The sequence below is a fragment of the Nothobranchius furzeri genome, chromosome 5, assembly GCF_043380555.1.
Source record: "Nothobranchius furzeri strain GRZ-AD chromosome 5, NfurGRZ-RIMD1, whole genome shotgun sequence".
NCBI lineage: Eukaryota > Metazoa > Chordata > Actinopteri > Cyprinodontiformes > Nothobranchiidae > Nothobranchius > Nothobranchius furzeri.
In genome coordinates this window covers 81,545,504-81,560,997 of record NC_091745.1, presented here as the reverse complement: position 1 = coordinate 81,560,997, position 15,494 = coordinate 81,545,504, and the positions used below count along the sequence as shown (strand labels likewise).

The 15,494-nt window shown below is 46.2% G+C and overlaps 1 protein-coding gene across 2 annotated transcripts in view; it reads left to right on the top strand.

The window, feature by feature from the left end:
* The window catches only part of tsnare1 (T-SNARE Domain Containing 1), a 259,913-nt gene that overhangs the window by 206,343 nt on the left and 38,076 nt on the right, over positions 1-15,494 (top strand). For both annotated transcript variants that reach the window (XM_070551261.1, XM_070551262.1), the window contains exon 11: positions 14,078-14,187. In XM_070551261.1, the coding sequence (XP_070407362.1) occupies positions 14,078-14,173 (96 nt within the window). In that variant the 3' untranslated portion in view covers positions 14,174-14,187. The remainder of the gene's footprint in view (positions 1-14,077; positions 14,188-15,494) is intronic.

Below are 15,494 nucleotides of genomic sequence, written 5' to 3'. Positions count from 1 at the left end.
CTTCCGTTCATCTCCAAGATCTTGGAAAAGGTTGTGGCTAAACAACTCACAGCTGCTGTTGATGAACATAACATCTATGATAGCTTCCAGTCAGGTTTTCGTAGAGCTCATTCTACTGAAACAGCTCTTCTTAGGGTCTCTAATGACCTTCTGACTCACAGTGATGCAGGGGACGGTTCTGTTCTGGTCCTGCTGGACCTGACTGCAGCCTTTGACACTGTTGACCATCACCTGCTACTGGAGAGGCTGAGAGACTGGGTAGGCCTATCAGGATCTGCTCTGGAGTGGTTCTCCTCTTATCTCTCTGAGCGCTCCTTTTCTGTGGCCGTCTCCAAGTTTAGGTCCTCCACCACCTCTCTTACCCATGGTGTCCCACAAGGTTCTGTGCTGGGGCCTCTGCTCTTCCTCCTCTATCTGCTTCCTCTTCAGCACATCCTGAGCTCCTTCAAAGGAATCTCCTACCATCTTTATGCAGATGACATCCAACTGTACATCTCCTTTAAGCCCCATGAGATGTCTAAGCTGCAGCTGTTACACACCTGCTTAGACTCTATCAGAACCTGGATGGTGGGAGCTTTCTTCAGCTGAATGAAGATAAGACTGAGATCTTCCATCTCAGGAACGTTGCTAAGCTGAGTCCCATTCTGTCCCGCTCTGAACTTGAGACAGTTCTCCACACCTTCATCTCCTCACGCTTAGACTACTGTAACTCTCTTTTCACGTGTCTGAGCAGAACCTCCCTGAACCGTCTACAGGTGGTTCAGAACGCCTGTGCTCGGCTTCTGACCAAGTCCTCCAAACACACCCACATCACCCCGCTTCTCCTCCAGCTTCACTGGCTGCCAGTCAACTTCAGGGTTCATTTCAAGATCCTGGTTCTGGTCTATAGGGCCTTACATGGAGGAAGAGCAGAGGCTCCAGCACAGAACCTTGTGGGACACCATGGGTAAGAGAGGTGGTGGAGGACCTAAACTTGGAGACGGCCACAGAAAAGGAGCGATCTGAGAGATAAGAGGAGAACCACTCCAGAGCAGATCCTGATAGGCCTACCCAGTCTCTCAGCCTCTCCAGTAGCAGGTGATGGTCAACAGTGTTGAAGATCTCTGCTGTTAGTGGATTAAGATTGTTACAAAGGGCTGCAGCATTTAGCTGGATTAGATGGAATTATCTTTTCCGGCCCAGCAGTGATTAGCTGGAGCAGACTCTGCAACCACAGACTCACAGAGCGATGAATTCCCACTCTGGCTCTTTTAAAGAAGAGTAGAAACTGATAACCCACCAGCTGGTTGAGAAGGACGTGTGACTGTAACCTTCCTACCAAAAGGATTAAGATATTACACTGTTTGTTAATTATTTCATTATAAATGTACTACTTATTGTACCTTTAATTTCTAAATACAAACAAATATTTTTTGTTGTTGTTTTTGCACATCAGACACATGGAAATGTGTTGAAGGCGTTTGATGTCAAATCGATTAAAACTGGTGTTGAATCTGTGCGGTTCCGCCTGTGAGACTGAGTCTGGAGGAGGAAGCTGTTCATGCAGCACTTGAAACGCCTCAGAGTTCTTTAGCCTCCATCATTCTAACAGCACTGAAACGCTTTCCACGTGTGCTGGCAGAGCAAACACGGTGAGACCAGGACCTCGGTCAAAAAGGCAACCACACACCTCCATGACCCATCTCCTTTATGGAGACAGAAGAACCTCACAGAGACACAAACATTGCTCCACCAAGAGGCTTTTATGAAAAAGCTGCCTGACAGAATCCATTTTACAACAAAAAGCAAACGACGACCTGCCACATTGTAGCTCGGAGAGGACAGAAAAGTCCCGACCAGATGCAGCTGGAGGAGTCTACCTCAGCAGTTTCTGTAAAAGGCTGTGCTGGGACACTCCGCCTGTAACCCTGCAGCTTCAAAGCAACTTCTACTAAATAAAACTAAACCCAAGATGAAACGGGGCTCTATCTACAGGTGAAACAGTCGTCACCGTTCTAAAAGCATGCATATAATGTGAGCTGGTCAAAAACAGACCTCATCACTGAACGTGTGGTTGTGTGTCGGCCCTGTGATGGACTGGTGACCTGGTCAGAGCACACCCTGCCTCTCACCTGTTTACTCCATCCCTGAACAGGTGGAAGTGGTCCAGAATCTAAAGTCTAACTCAGAAACCACACAGAGATCCAGCACCTAGAGGATGTTGTGTCTCCTGGGTTTCAGCCACTAATGAAGGAAGGTTGGGAGCAGACAGTCGACTGAAGACTTCTCCGGTTACCCTAACCCTCACTTCTGCTGGCCTGGAGCATAATTCACTCATCGATTAACGCAGCATTTTTATTGTCCTGTTTGAACATAAAACGATTCTGTAATCTGTTATCTGGAGGAATATTACTCCCCGTCTTGTTGCTGAGATGTTTTATCATCTCATCAGTGTCCGGTGGACCAGAATGAACTCTGACTGCTGAGGACGTGCTAGATGCTTGATAATTACCAATAAAACAGATGCTAGAGCAGCTTAGTCATTCTGAAAAGGGAACGTCTTCAACAGCAGCTTCTGTTTGTTCAGATGATACCAAATCACAACTGCAGGCGTTCCCGTTGAACCGATTCATTACACAGTGTAAACTCATTAGATCAAAACGAAGGAACGGCGTTTGTTTTCCACACATGAAGCAATTCTTCAGCCACTGGAACTTTGTTTCTGTATAAAAGGTAGAAACAGGCTGCTGAAGGTTCTCGGTCGTCCAGCTCATGGAAATCCAAAAGCTTCAAATGAAGGCAACTGGACTTCTTTGGTTTCTTGAAGACGTTTCGCTTCTCATCCGAGGAGCTTTGTCCATTCTGCCGTAGAAGCTCTCCCATATTCCAGTCAGAATGGACAAAGCTCCTCGGATGAGAAGCGAAACATCTTCAGGAGACCAAAGAAGTCCAGTGTCCAATGTTAGTGGGGCTGCATAGGAAACTTGAGCTGGTGCCCAGCTTCTCCTGTCTGGGAACTTTGGAGCAGGCGGCTGGCTGCTCTCGTTTCCCGGGGAAGCCCAGGTGAGTAGCAGTTAAAGAGTCAGAGAGTCAAGTTTTAATCTGACAGCAAAAAGTCAAATGTGTGTTCATCTTCAAATCCCTCAATAACTTAGCTTGTCTGAGCTCATTCACCCTCATGTCCCTACGAGATCGCTCCGATCAGCCGACCAGCACCTCCTCCATGTCCCTAGCTCCCGCTGTAAATCCCGCGGGAAGCGCGCCTTTTCAGTTTGTGCACCGAAGCTCTGGAACCACTCGCCCCCCCGATCAGACTCTCTTCCTCTCTTTCCCTTTTTAAGTCTCGTTTAACAACTCACTTTTATTCTTTGGCTTATAGTTCAGTCTAACTTATTCTCTTTCTCCTTTTCTTTTTGATTTGAATGACTCGATTTTAATGGATTTAGTTTTTATTTTTGATTGTGTTTATTGTGTGTTTTTGTTCAGGGTTGGGGTATTTGTGCTGTACACATAAACTTGATATGGTATCTTTGTTGTGAGCTTGATGCTGATGATGGTTGTTGCAGATCCTCCCGTCACGCTGTCCAAACAACACGACGTCTGTTTCCTCGCTGCTCCTTTCATGTGTCATAATGGAGGTGACTGTGAGGGACGTGGAGCTTTATGTAAATTGTGTATAAGCCAATTTCAGGTCAGGTGGTTTGGCTGTAAATATTATTTATTTTATAGACTTCCAATTTTCCCAGCCAGATGGGATAACGGGAGAAGAATATTCTAGTCGTTATCACTGCATTACATTAGTGCATTATGAGGAGATTTCTCATGTCAGACAATGCAAGTAGATTTCCTCCTGAAGACCCGGCGTGTATCTCGACCATGTGGGGAGAGAGAGATTAGTTCCATAGTTAATGTGGTTGGGAGTGTTATCAGCTTTAACAGTTCTCTGCTGGTTGGAGAAAAACGTTTCTGATTCAGAGATGTGACTGAAAGCAGGAGAAATACAGAACATGGGAACCATCACAAGTGTTATTCGTCAGGGTCAGAAGGATGTGGTGAAGGAGGCAGAGCAGTATGATGGTGATTGTCCGTGCAAGGCCCTAAAATCCAGAACCATTGTCTGTTCTGCCTCCATATTTCCTGGTTCCAGAGCTTATTATGCATGCACCTGCAAGGTTGCAGAGTCTGCACCAGCATTGGTACTTCTACACCGGCCAACAAAAAGCTGAAGAAATGTGGAAAGAATGGAAGCCAGTGATAGGAGCGACCCAGAAGCAAAAGAACGTAAAACGGGTTTTTATTCTAATATCGGGTAAAGAAGGCTAGAGGCTAATATCGAGCTAATGGTGAATTAGAAACAGTCAGCTCGAAAATGTCCCAAGCTACTTTTCCAATTCAAGCAACCCAATATTACAGTGAAATGTATGTACCTACTGATCAGCTTACAGAGTATGAAGCCCGGACCACAGCCAAATCCCTCGTCGGGAGCAGGATCGTGGAAAAACGGTGAACGTGAGGGTGATTTGCAAATCTGTGGTTGTCCAGTCCGACTGGCTCTCACGACCCAAGACAACCTCTGACAATCTACAACAGAGGTACTCAAATCCAGGCCTGGAGGGCCGGTATTCAATTAAATTCAATTCAGCTTTATTATCGGACTCGATGTCCACATTAAAAAGGAGACATAAAAACGATACAAAAGACTATAAAAGACATGCATACCAGCGTCTCCACATGGATGACTGCTAACACACTGCACTAAAATGGGGATCATCCAGCATCCGCACAAGTCTGTTCTTAGAGTTCTTCAATCGCAAGATAAACCTGCACATCGAATTCCTCATCGTGGCTTGGAAGGTCCTGACATGAGCATTACAAAATAAAAGACTTGCACTAAAAGACCGAGGCTTCCCTAGCAGAGTCCTAAATGCATCGTATGCTGCTTTAAGCTTCTGCAAGCTGGCTTTCCTATACCTACACCACAATGGTGCAGTATACACAGGTGTGCAGTAGGTTCTAAAAAGGTGGATTTTTATCTTATCAGAACACACGTGGAACTTCCTGACAAAACATTGGCTTGGACATACAAAGCACGACATTGCCGGTAAATGTCGTCATCGTCACAGAGCTGATCTGTGATGATCCATCCATCCATTTTCATCCGCTTATCCGGAGTCGGGTCGCGGGGGCAGTAGCCTAAGTCGAGAGGCCCAGACTTCCCTCTCTCCAGCCACTTGGGCCAGCTCCTCCGGGGGAATCCCAAGGCGTTCCCTGTCCAGCTGAGAGACATAGTCCCTCCACCGTGTCCTGGGTCTACCTTTAGGTCTCCTCCCGGTTGGACATGCCTGGAAAACCTCACCAGGGAGGAGTCCAGGAGGCATCCTGACCAGATGCCCGAGCCACCTCAACTGGCTCCTCTCAATGTGGAAGAGCAGCGGGTCTACTCCGAGCCCCTCCCGGATGACCGGGCTTCTCACCCTATCGCTAAGGAAGAGCCGAGCCACTCTTCGGAGAAAACTCATTTCGGCTACTTGTATCCGTCAGCCAACACCGCCCCACAACATCCAGAGCCTTGAGGAACTCCGGGCAGATCTCATCCACCCCGGGAGCCTTGCCGCAGAGGAGCTTTTAAACCACCTCGGTGACCTCAGCACCAGAGATTTGGGAGGCCAACCCAAAGTCCCCAGACTCTGCTTCCTCACTGGAAGACATGTCGGTGGGATTGAGGAGGTCTTCGAAGTATTCTGCCCAACGATCCACAACGTCCTGAGTAGAGGTCAGCAGCACACCTTCCCCACTATAGATAGTGTTGGTAGCGCACTGCTTTCCCCCCCTGAGGCACTGGATGGTGGACCTCGAAGCCGTACAGAAGTCTTGCTCCATGGTCTCACCGAACTCCTCCCATGCCCGGGTTTTTGCCTTGGCGACCACCCGAGCCGTGTTCTGCTGGGACTGCCGGTACCCGTCAGCTGCCTCTGGAGTCCCACAGGCCAAAAAGACCTGATAGGACTCTTTCTTCAGCTTGACAGCATCCCTAACCGCCGGTGTCCACCAGCGGGTTCGGGGGTTGCCACCATGACAGGCATTGATGATCCTGCGACCACAGGTGTTGATCCGTAGCTGACAGCAGCTCACAAACTTACAAACGGGAGTAGGAAAGTCTCCCGTTTGTTTCTGACAATGGACCAAGTCTGGCCACTAGATGTCATTCCTATTTCATGCACTATTAAAGTTTGTTAAAGTAGCTAAAAAGTCAAGAAATCCCGGAGTTAAAAATCTGCTCAGACCATCTTTGCTAAAGCTGCTAATAGTAAAACCTGTACTCAGCAATAACTTCCTTCTTGTGGTTTTGTACAGGAAACACAGTAAATCATTTAAGTGCCTTTAGATTTACAACCAGCCGATGCCTGACCATTCAATTCAATTCAGTTTATTTATGAAGCACCAAGTCAGGACCAGAGTCATCTCAAGGACCTTCACACAGTACACACTCCAACACAGGTCAGGTCATTAAGCCAGTCAGTAACAAGTTTCCTATGTCAGGAACCCAGCAGGTCGCATCGAGTCACCAATAACTGTTGATTCTTAAGGATGGTCCATATGCTGCTAAAACTATTCCACTGACTGATCTGGTTGAGTCCTCATAGGTGATTTAGCTGAGCTCTGAGCTTTGGATGAACTCGGAGCTCTGGCTGGAAGTGGCGAAAATAGGAAGTGAGCTCACTTTTAATGAAATGTTGTCTATGAACTTTGACCAACCAGATGTGAGAAACAGTGTTATGGCGCTCGCCTCTGGAACGAGCTGCCAGAGGAGCTCAGGGCCGCAGAGAACGTTCATGTTTTTAAGTCCAGGCTGAAGACCCATCTTTTTAGGTTAGCTTTTATCTAAATATTTACTACAGTTTTATTTCTAGTTTTACATGATTATATTTTATTACTTGCTTTGCATGTTTTATATGATTATATTTTAGCACAGTTTTATTATTTAATATTATTATATTACTGTCTATGATTTTAATTATTACTTATTTTCTAACTTTTGTCCCTTATATTAGCTCTTTTATTACATTTTTACTCATTTTAATCCAGTGTTTCCTCTGTGGGGGCCCTCTGACCCGGGAGCGGTGGTCGACTGTAGCTTCCTGGGCGCTCTATAGGTGGGGGTCTATGCTCCCCCTCCACTGAGCGCCCTGACTTAGTGTGGAAGACCTGATGCTGCCGGGGCAGACGGCTCCTCTGATGGCGTTTCCTTGCGTTACCATACTTGGCTCATCTGGACTCAGCCTAATATAATGTTTACACGTGTGTGTGTGTGTGTGTGTGTGCGTGCGTGCGTGCGTGCTTGCGTGCGTGCGTGCGTGCATGCTTGCGTGCGTGCGTGCTTGCGTGCGTGCGTGTGTGCGTGCGTGCGTGTGTGTGCGTGCTTGCGTGCGTGCGTGCGTGTGTGTGCGTGCTTGCGTGCGTGTGTGTGTGTGTGTGCGTGCTTGCGTGCGTGCGTGCGTGTGTGTGCGTGCGTGCGTGCGTGCGTGCATGTGTGTGTGTGTGTGTGTGTGTGCGTGCGTGCGTGCTTGCGTGCGTGCGTGCGTGCGTGCGTGTGTGTGTGTGTGTGTGCGTGCTTGCGTGTGTGTGTGTGTGTGTGTGTGTGTGTGTGTGTGCGTGCGTGCGTGTGTGTGTGTGTGTGTGTGTGTGTGTGTGTGTGTGTGTGTGCGTGCGTGCGTGTGTGTGTGTGTGTGTGCGTGCTTGCGTGCTTGCGTGCGTGCGTGCGTGTGTGTGTGTGTGTGTGTGTGTGTGTGCGTGCGTGCTTGCTTGCGTGCTTGCGTGCGTGTGTGTGTAAGTGTGTGTGTGTGTGTGCGTGCGTGCTTGCTTGCTTGCGTGCTTGCGTGCGTGTGTGTGTAAGTGTGTGCGTGCATATGTTTGTTAATGTTTTTAACCTGCTATGGGAATCTGGGGTCATTTTGTAAAACACTTTATAAATAAATCTGATGATTGATTGATTGATTGATTGATTGATTGATTGATTGATTGATTGATTGATTGATTGATTGATTGATTGATTGATTGAAGCGTGTCTAGGTGTTCACCAAGACCCTCAGACGTCACACATTCCTCAGCCACTCAGAAGAAGCTGGTTCCACTAAATGTGAAGTAAATCTGTTAAAACATCCATTAGTTAATGTACTGATATCAATATGTAACTGATAATAAATCATTATTAACTAGACTCATTTAGTGTATTTACGATCTGAAACAAGTCATGAAATAATAAACATTCATGTTGATTCTTTCATTAATGATTAAATGACTTTAGACGGAACATTCATGGTGGACAACACAGAATATGAGAGTAAACAACGTGTAGATTGGAAGGAATCTTCTTATGAGATCAAAATAAGAATCATTTTGTTTAAAGAGTAAAAGTCTCGTCTTCTGCGTGGACCTTGGAGGTGCAGCTATGATGAGGGAGTCAGGAGGAGGAATTCATCATGGCTACCTGATGGGGGTGGGGGGTTGCACACGTCCCGCTGCTGTTTCTCACCGGTATCAGCCAATGGAGGGCTCTAGTTCCGTTGCGCCGTTCGTGTCAGCGGACACAGTATGGTCAGGAAGGGGGGCGGGGCATGATGCTTAGCCTGGCGGGCCGCTGGGGGAAACCTGCCATGAAGACGGGAATGAGACCAGAACACAGCCTTGGTGTCCAGACCCACAGAATAAAGTTTGTTTAGAAGTAAAGGGCAGTCACATGGAAAGCCTTGAAACGATCACGAATAAATAATGATGATGAAAGGAAGAAAAAGCCTCATTATTAAACTTGAATAAGGCGGCGGAGATTAAGAAACTGGTGGATGTTTGTGTGCAGCTGCTTAAAGGTAACTGTTCAGATTTGTTTGCGAGTGTGAAACTCCTGCAGGTCAGACTCATAAAGCAGCGCTGGACACCACGAGGAGGTGGGGAGTGGAGGGCCTCATGTTTGGTTTCCCAGCTGAGCTCCACAGCAACTAAACCCACGTCTGAGTGTCCCAGTCTGGTTGTTGGGTGTACTAACGAGTAGTAAAGTCTCAGTGAACCGAAGACAAGTCTGAGCTGTGCCAGAAGATCCGGCCTGTTCCGTCTGAAACGTTCACTTTAGCTTCGATTTTAAATCTGATTTCAAAGCTGTTGGGCAGGTTTTCCCTGAAGGCCTGCTCCCCCTGAAGTGTGAGCGATAAGGACACATTCTCTGGAAGGTGAAGTTGCTGATGATAAAAACAACCCTCCTCCATCCTCATTTGTCTCCTTCTCCTTTCTTTTTTACCTCTCAGCTTGCCCTACACTCTGTAAAAGTGGTTTAAAAACACCGCAACACCTTCTCTGTTAAAACAATCCCTTCCTTGTTCCTGTGTGCTCTTATTTAGTTGTGTGTGCCGTCTAAATAACACTAGCGTTGGAATGGAAAGGATGGTGAACAGACTGGGAGAGGGAGAGGAAGTTTATAAGGTGCCGTTTAGGAGGAAATGTGCGAGAGGAGCAGGGGAATCTGTGGTGGCCAGCTGCAGGAGGGGAGATAGTGGAGGAAGGCTTTTAATTCTCAATCCCCACAGAGCCTTTGAAAATTACCAATCTTCTTATCACAGACGCAGGGCTGCTTATGCAAATTGTTGTGGAGTGGAACGTTTAAACGGAAAATTACTCGACAGCATTTTCCCCTCCCCCCTCCACACAGAAAGCCTGTTTTGAGTCTCAGATAAGAAGATGAATTGCTCTCCGTGCTTTGAAGCGCGTCAGGATTTAAAGACTCCAGCCTCGTCTCTGGTCGAGCGCCGCTGCTCTCGCTGCCTTTGTAGCAGAAAACAGGCTGGAAGAAATAGGAGAAGAAGCGTTTCAGAACAACATAGATTCTGCGCTCAACACATCATCGCCGCCTGAGGAGACGAGCAGCAAGGAAAATATTTAAATATCCGCTAACCACGGCTCTGCACTCTATCTCCTTCAATATTTGTGCTTCCCACAGCCAACACTTCCATCTCCTTTTGAGCCGCAGCAATTGACATGGATGAATCAAACGCTTACGCTGTGTGGAGGAAATGATTGGCTCTTTTGAAATCTAAATTATAGCGCTGATGATAAGCTACACCAACAAGGAAAAAGGATCAGTTTAGTGACTGAAGAACGTGTTACGTAATTGTGTTGTCACGTTGAGAGCAGGAGGTTTGGACCCAGAAACCCAGAACACTCGGGCAGGAGCGGCTGAACACGTGAAAAGTCCTTTTATTAGGAGGACGAGTAAATATTGTAAAGAAAACTTGGTTGGTTTAACCATATTGTAAAACTGGCTGGTCATATTGTAAGGAGAAACTGTCTTTACTCAGTTTTATTGTTAAGAAGACTCAAAGGTTGTTTTCATCGATAAACTGACGATAATATCTGAGTGTCTGTGTTTCAGTTCAATGAGAAAACCAGTTTGACAATTAAAAGTTTTAATTCTTCAAATTAAACTAATGATTTTGAAATTGACAAACAGGAAATAACAATCAACATTGGCAACTTTATGGGACAATCTTTAACAGTTGCTATGCTGTTCTTGATCAAATAGACCTTCTGGTGAATTTATGAAGATTGAGAATGTTGTGAGTTGTGAGAGTGATATGATGTGATTATGGATGCGTGTGGGTGAAAGTGTGGTGAGATGAGGTGAGATGGACGCGTGTGTGCGTCTGATTTTGCTTCAGGAAGAAACAGGTGTCTGAGTGAAAAGTGATGGTTTGAATAAACTTAGGTTTAGTTGGAAAAGATGCATCCAAACGCTATCTGTCGTGTTTTGCCTCACCGAAAATCGGACCCTCTGTTGGACCCGGGACGTCACCTTAGGATGATGTTTCATCCAGGGCACCTTGGCTGGCAAAGAAGACAAAGATGCGCCGCGAACCGGTCCAGAGTTGCCCTCGGTACACGTGGATGGTAGAGCGTTTTGTCCATGCGCTTTCTTAAGTTAATTCACTCAGAAATCAAAAGACTCGGTAATGAGTCTGCGTTAGAAGTTGCGATTCAGCTGTCCTGCCTGGCTTGGCAGGAACAGCGTGAGAAAAGGGGGGGGGGGGGGGGGGGAACGAGCCAACAGGCTCTGTCCCCCCTTTCAGGTCCTCTCTCTTTCGTTGTCCAACACGAACTCTAATCATAAGCCTGAAACTTACCAAAAACCTTTCTCTTCTCAAAGCAAACGTGTGCGTCATCAAACGTGTCTGGAGTTTACTGTGAGCAGGTGTGTGTGGGTGTGTGTGAATGTTTGTGCTTGAGTGTGTGTGAAGGTCAGTAACAAACATTCTCAACATTATTTAAGAATGGATTCATTAAATCTCTTATAATTACCCAAAAGCATAATAGTCATTATTTGATTAAACACATTTATAATGAGCAAAATGATAATGGTTACTTTAACATTAAAATCAAGAAACAGAAGTTTAAACTTTATGTTTTGACTTGGTCTGGGTACAACTCATGGAAACACATCTTCTGGTAGACTGCAGGTGGCAGATGTTATGGTTTCCTCCCAGACTCGCTGGCGTTCAGGTCTTAATCTGTGGGTGAAAGTTCTCAGCGACCCAGCTTTGACCCAGCTGCGTCCAACACCACCATTGTGACAGAAAACCCATATTTCCTCACGTTACAATATCCACAGGGCAGGAAGCCAAACCTACAATCTAGAAACACTGAATTACAAAAACAAAGCTCATTTATGAGCTAGAACCTGGAGTTTCCAGAGGAGGACAGAACCACACTGACAGACAATGGACCAACCAACACTGAGAGACAAGACGGGCTGGGTGATAAGGGGATTGGGCACAGGTGAGACTGATACTGAGAGGAGGTGCAGAACAGGGCAGGTGAGGAAACCAGACCTGAAATCTGTCAGCCAAAGCTACTGAACGTAAACAAACCTGAACACTGTAGAAATCAGACTAAAGATAAACGAATGACCTCAGAGTGACAGAACGAGTTATACTGGAAGGCAGGAGAGGATCTTACTGGGGAAGGAACACGATGGACTAAAGGCAGATATGAACTAGATCGTCTAAAATAACAGAAAACTAATAAGTGAAGTGTCTAGAGGGACACCTGGAGGGGCTGAGGACCACAGAGACACAGAACATGACATGTGTAGCATGTGCCTCCATACCGCCTCTTGTTGTAACGGTTAAACATAAAAACAATGAAGCACTAATGTTGTTATTACTACAAAAGGTGGATAACTTTAGGAAATAATGTGTCATCTGTGTAGTAAACAGGTGTTGATCTTTGACCCTTCACCTTATTGTTCCATAACCTGACTGAAGGCATTAAAGACCTAAACAAAGTACATCAGCATTTCAAAATAAAAGGCCCGCTTGTCTTTGTGTGATCTGCCGAGCAGAAACCTCTATTCATGCCAGTCTGGATCCAGAGTTTGCTCAGCAAAGAATACGAGAGTCAACCACCTGTAGATTAAAGAAATCTTTTCATGAGACCAAAATAAGAATTATTTTACTCCAAAGCTAAAAGTCTCGTCTTCTGCGTGGACCTTGGATGAGCAGCTATGATAAGGGAGTCAGGAGGAGGGATCTAGTGGTGCAAGGTGGCAGACAGCCTGTGTCTTGAGGTGGACAACACATAGTTAACCCTTGAGGAAGCAAACTGTGGGCAAATCAATGTCTGGTGACCTCTGACATCACAGTGGACAACTAGCCATGTTGGACTTCTCCAGTGCTGCATAAGCACCTTAAAATCATCCCAACACCACAAACAAGGTGGGATTTCTCCCCATCGACTTCTTTTGTGGGGCTTTGTCTCACAGAGCACCTAAACCTCAAAGCTTCTGGTCATCGAACGCCACGTTTTACAACACGCAGCAGCTTTCATCCTCGAATGGATGAAATTACAACAAACACAGACAGAATAAAACTTTTGATAAGTGACCCGCACTTGTACAGCGCCTCTCAGAGTAAGGACTCCAAAGCGCTTTACACTACAGTGTATCATTCATCCATTCACACACACATTCACACACTGATGGTGATGAGCTACACTGTAGCCACAGCTGCCCTGGGGCGCACTGACAGAGGCGAGGCCGCCGAGCACTGGCGCCACCGGTCCCTCCGACCACCACCAGCAGGCAACGTGGGCTAAGTGTCTTGCCCAAGGACACACCAGCAGAATTCTCTGTCCAGAGCCGGGATTGAACCTGCAACCTTCTGATTACTGGAACACCCGCTCTACCTGCTGAGCTGCTGCTGCCCCATTTTCATGTTACTGGTGTTATTGTGGTGCTGATCAGGTACATCACTCACTGCTAAAGCAGCAGTGATATGCTGAGCGGACCGGGACATTTCCTGGTCTAATTCCTCCTCCCAGAATTTTCCCTGAAGTTCCAACTTTGGAAACACACCTACTGATGTCAGCTGAGGGCAACGCCACGGGGGGCACTGACTCCTCTGGCGCTGGATGCACAAATAAGTGAACCTTAAAAAGAAGCTTGACTTTATTTTTGACCTTGAATGAATGATTAAACATCTGGACTCTGCTCAGGAGGAGCAGCAAAACAATATTTCATTTGAGCTGAAATTGGACTTTTAAAGCATCTATTCATGTTCTTGGCTGATCGCTTATGTCCATACTCCCAGTATTTGCTTGGAGGTGTCCATAAAGGTTTCGTTTTTATGAGGAATCTTTCTCTGCACCATCATCTCCAGTGGCTCCATCCAAGTCCCCAGAACGGAACCAGCTGTTTAGGTCAAACCACTCCTGCAGAAGACCACCTGCTCATATTCTATGGAGTCCTGTTTGAAGTCATGCCACATTATTTGTGACCCTGTTACAGAACAAAGATCCCACAGCAGAGACAGTCATCTTCTTTATGAAGGAGCCTCAGAGACGAAGACGTTTAAAGCACCCTCGGTCTCTGTGGACAGTTGGGGTCTATAGAGATTAGCCACAGAGCTGCAGTTTTATGCGTGTTTGGTTGTTTTTCTCCAGCAGAGATGATGTGAATTATTTACGTTTACCAACGTGTTTGAAAATCTGTCTAATGTGCCTTAAACCTGAAGGTAATGGATTTTAAAGCTTATTGAAACACGTTGTTTTCTTTCCACAGAGACAGCTGAGGAAAAGGAAGTGTTACCTGGCGGTGGCTGCAGCTGTTATCCTTGCCATCCTCATCCTCATCGTTGCTGTTTCAGCAAGGAAATGAGACGGCCGTCAGCGGTGAGTCACAGCGGGACTCCGAGGCTCTTGTATCAGATTCTTCACACCTCTGGGTTTGCTTTAATATTTGTCAAACCGTGTTGACATGCAGCCTGAATTTTGGTGTGTCTATTGTCTCTCTCTCACACACACACACACACACACACACACACACACACACACACACACACACACACACACACACACACACACACACACACACACACACACACACACACACACACCTAACCCCTGAAGGAAGCCGTCCTTTTCTCCGCCCCGTAGAGCCGGAGCTGTGTTACCGTACCGCTGACGTGAACCATCAGCCATCAGATGCATTAGAACCGATCTAATGCTGATAGTTTAGCTCCATCAGATCAGAACGTCTCCAACTACCAGCCATGGTTGTAGTTTGGAGTTGTTATCAAGGTAACTTTGATCGGTGTACATCAGTTTGCTGCTTGTTGCTCCTCCAGATGATCACCTCAGACGTCTCAAATACAGCGTTAGACCTACTAATAACTTGATGACTCCATGATCACGGTCAGATGATTACTCCTTCCAGTGCCCTTCGGTCCACAGGACTGACAGTTGTGCAGAAGCAGCACCCAGGTTGTTTAGCAGGTTTCTCTGATGGCTGAAAGGCTCCTGCTTGTTTTTCTTCTTTTTTATGTTTTCTGAAATTCAGTTCAAGATGCCTCTGCCTGCATAAAGTATTGATTATCATTTCTTCCCCTTTGGGAGATGGAAGTGGAAAGTTGCTGGAACAAAGTGTTCTATTCATAAAACAGCAGGTTGGATCAATGCTCCTGTGGTGCCTTGTCCATGCTGAGGCTCTGCAGTTGACAGTCGACCCTCGAGTGGCCAGACACCGTGGATACAGGATGACAGTCTAAGAGCTAATAAAAGAAACAAGCTTGTTGTGAAGTGCACTGTTGTCTCGTTTATTGTTTACTTGTGTTTGAAGCTGTATCGATGTTCCCTCTCAAAGGAGTTATGTGGTACAAATGAACTACAGCCTACAGATATTTGGGCTGGATTTATTCTGTCCACTGACTGCGAGCATTAGCATTAGCTAAGTTAAGATGCTTCAGTCAGGGCTGAGAAATGGCAGGTTTCCAAAAAGAAACCATTGTGTTATATATACTACATTTAATTTAGGCCCTTGTGGGAGATTTCTCACGGATAAAAATCATTCCAACATCAAACATCAAAACGATAAGATGAAATTTACTAAAGAAGATGGAAGAGACCCCGTTAAACGTGTTTGTTTTTGAAAGAACAAACACGTCCTTTCTTTTACAGAACAGAATAGAATAGAATAGAAT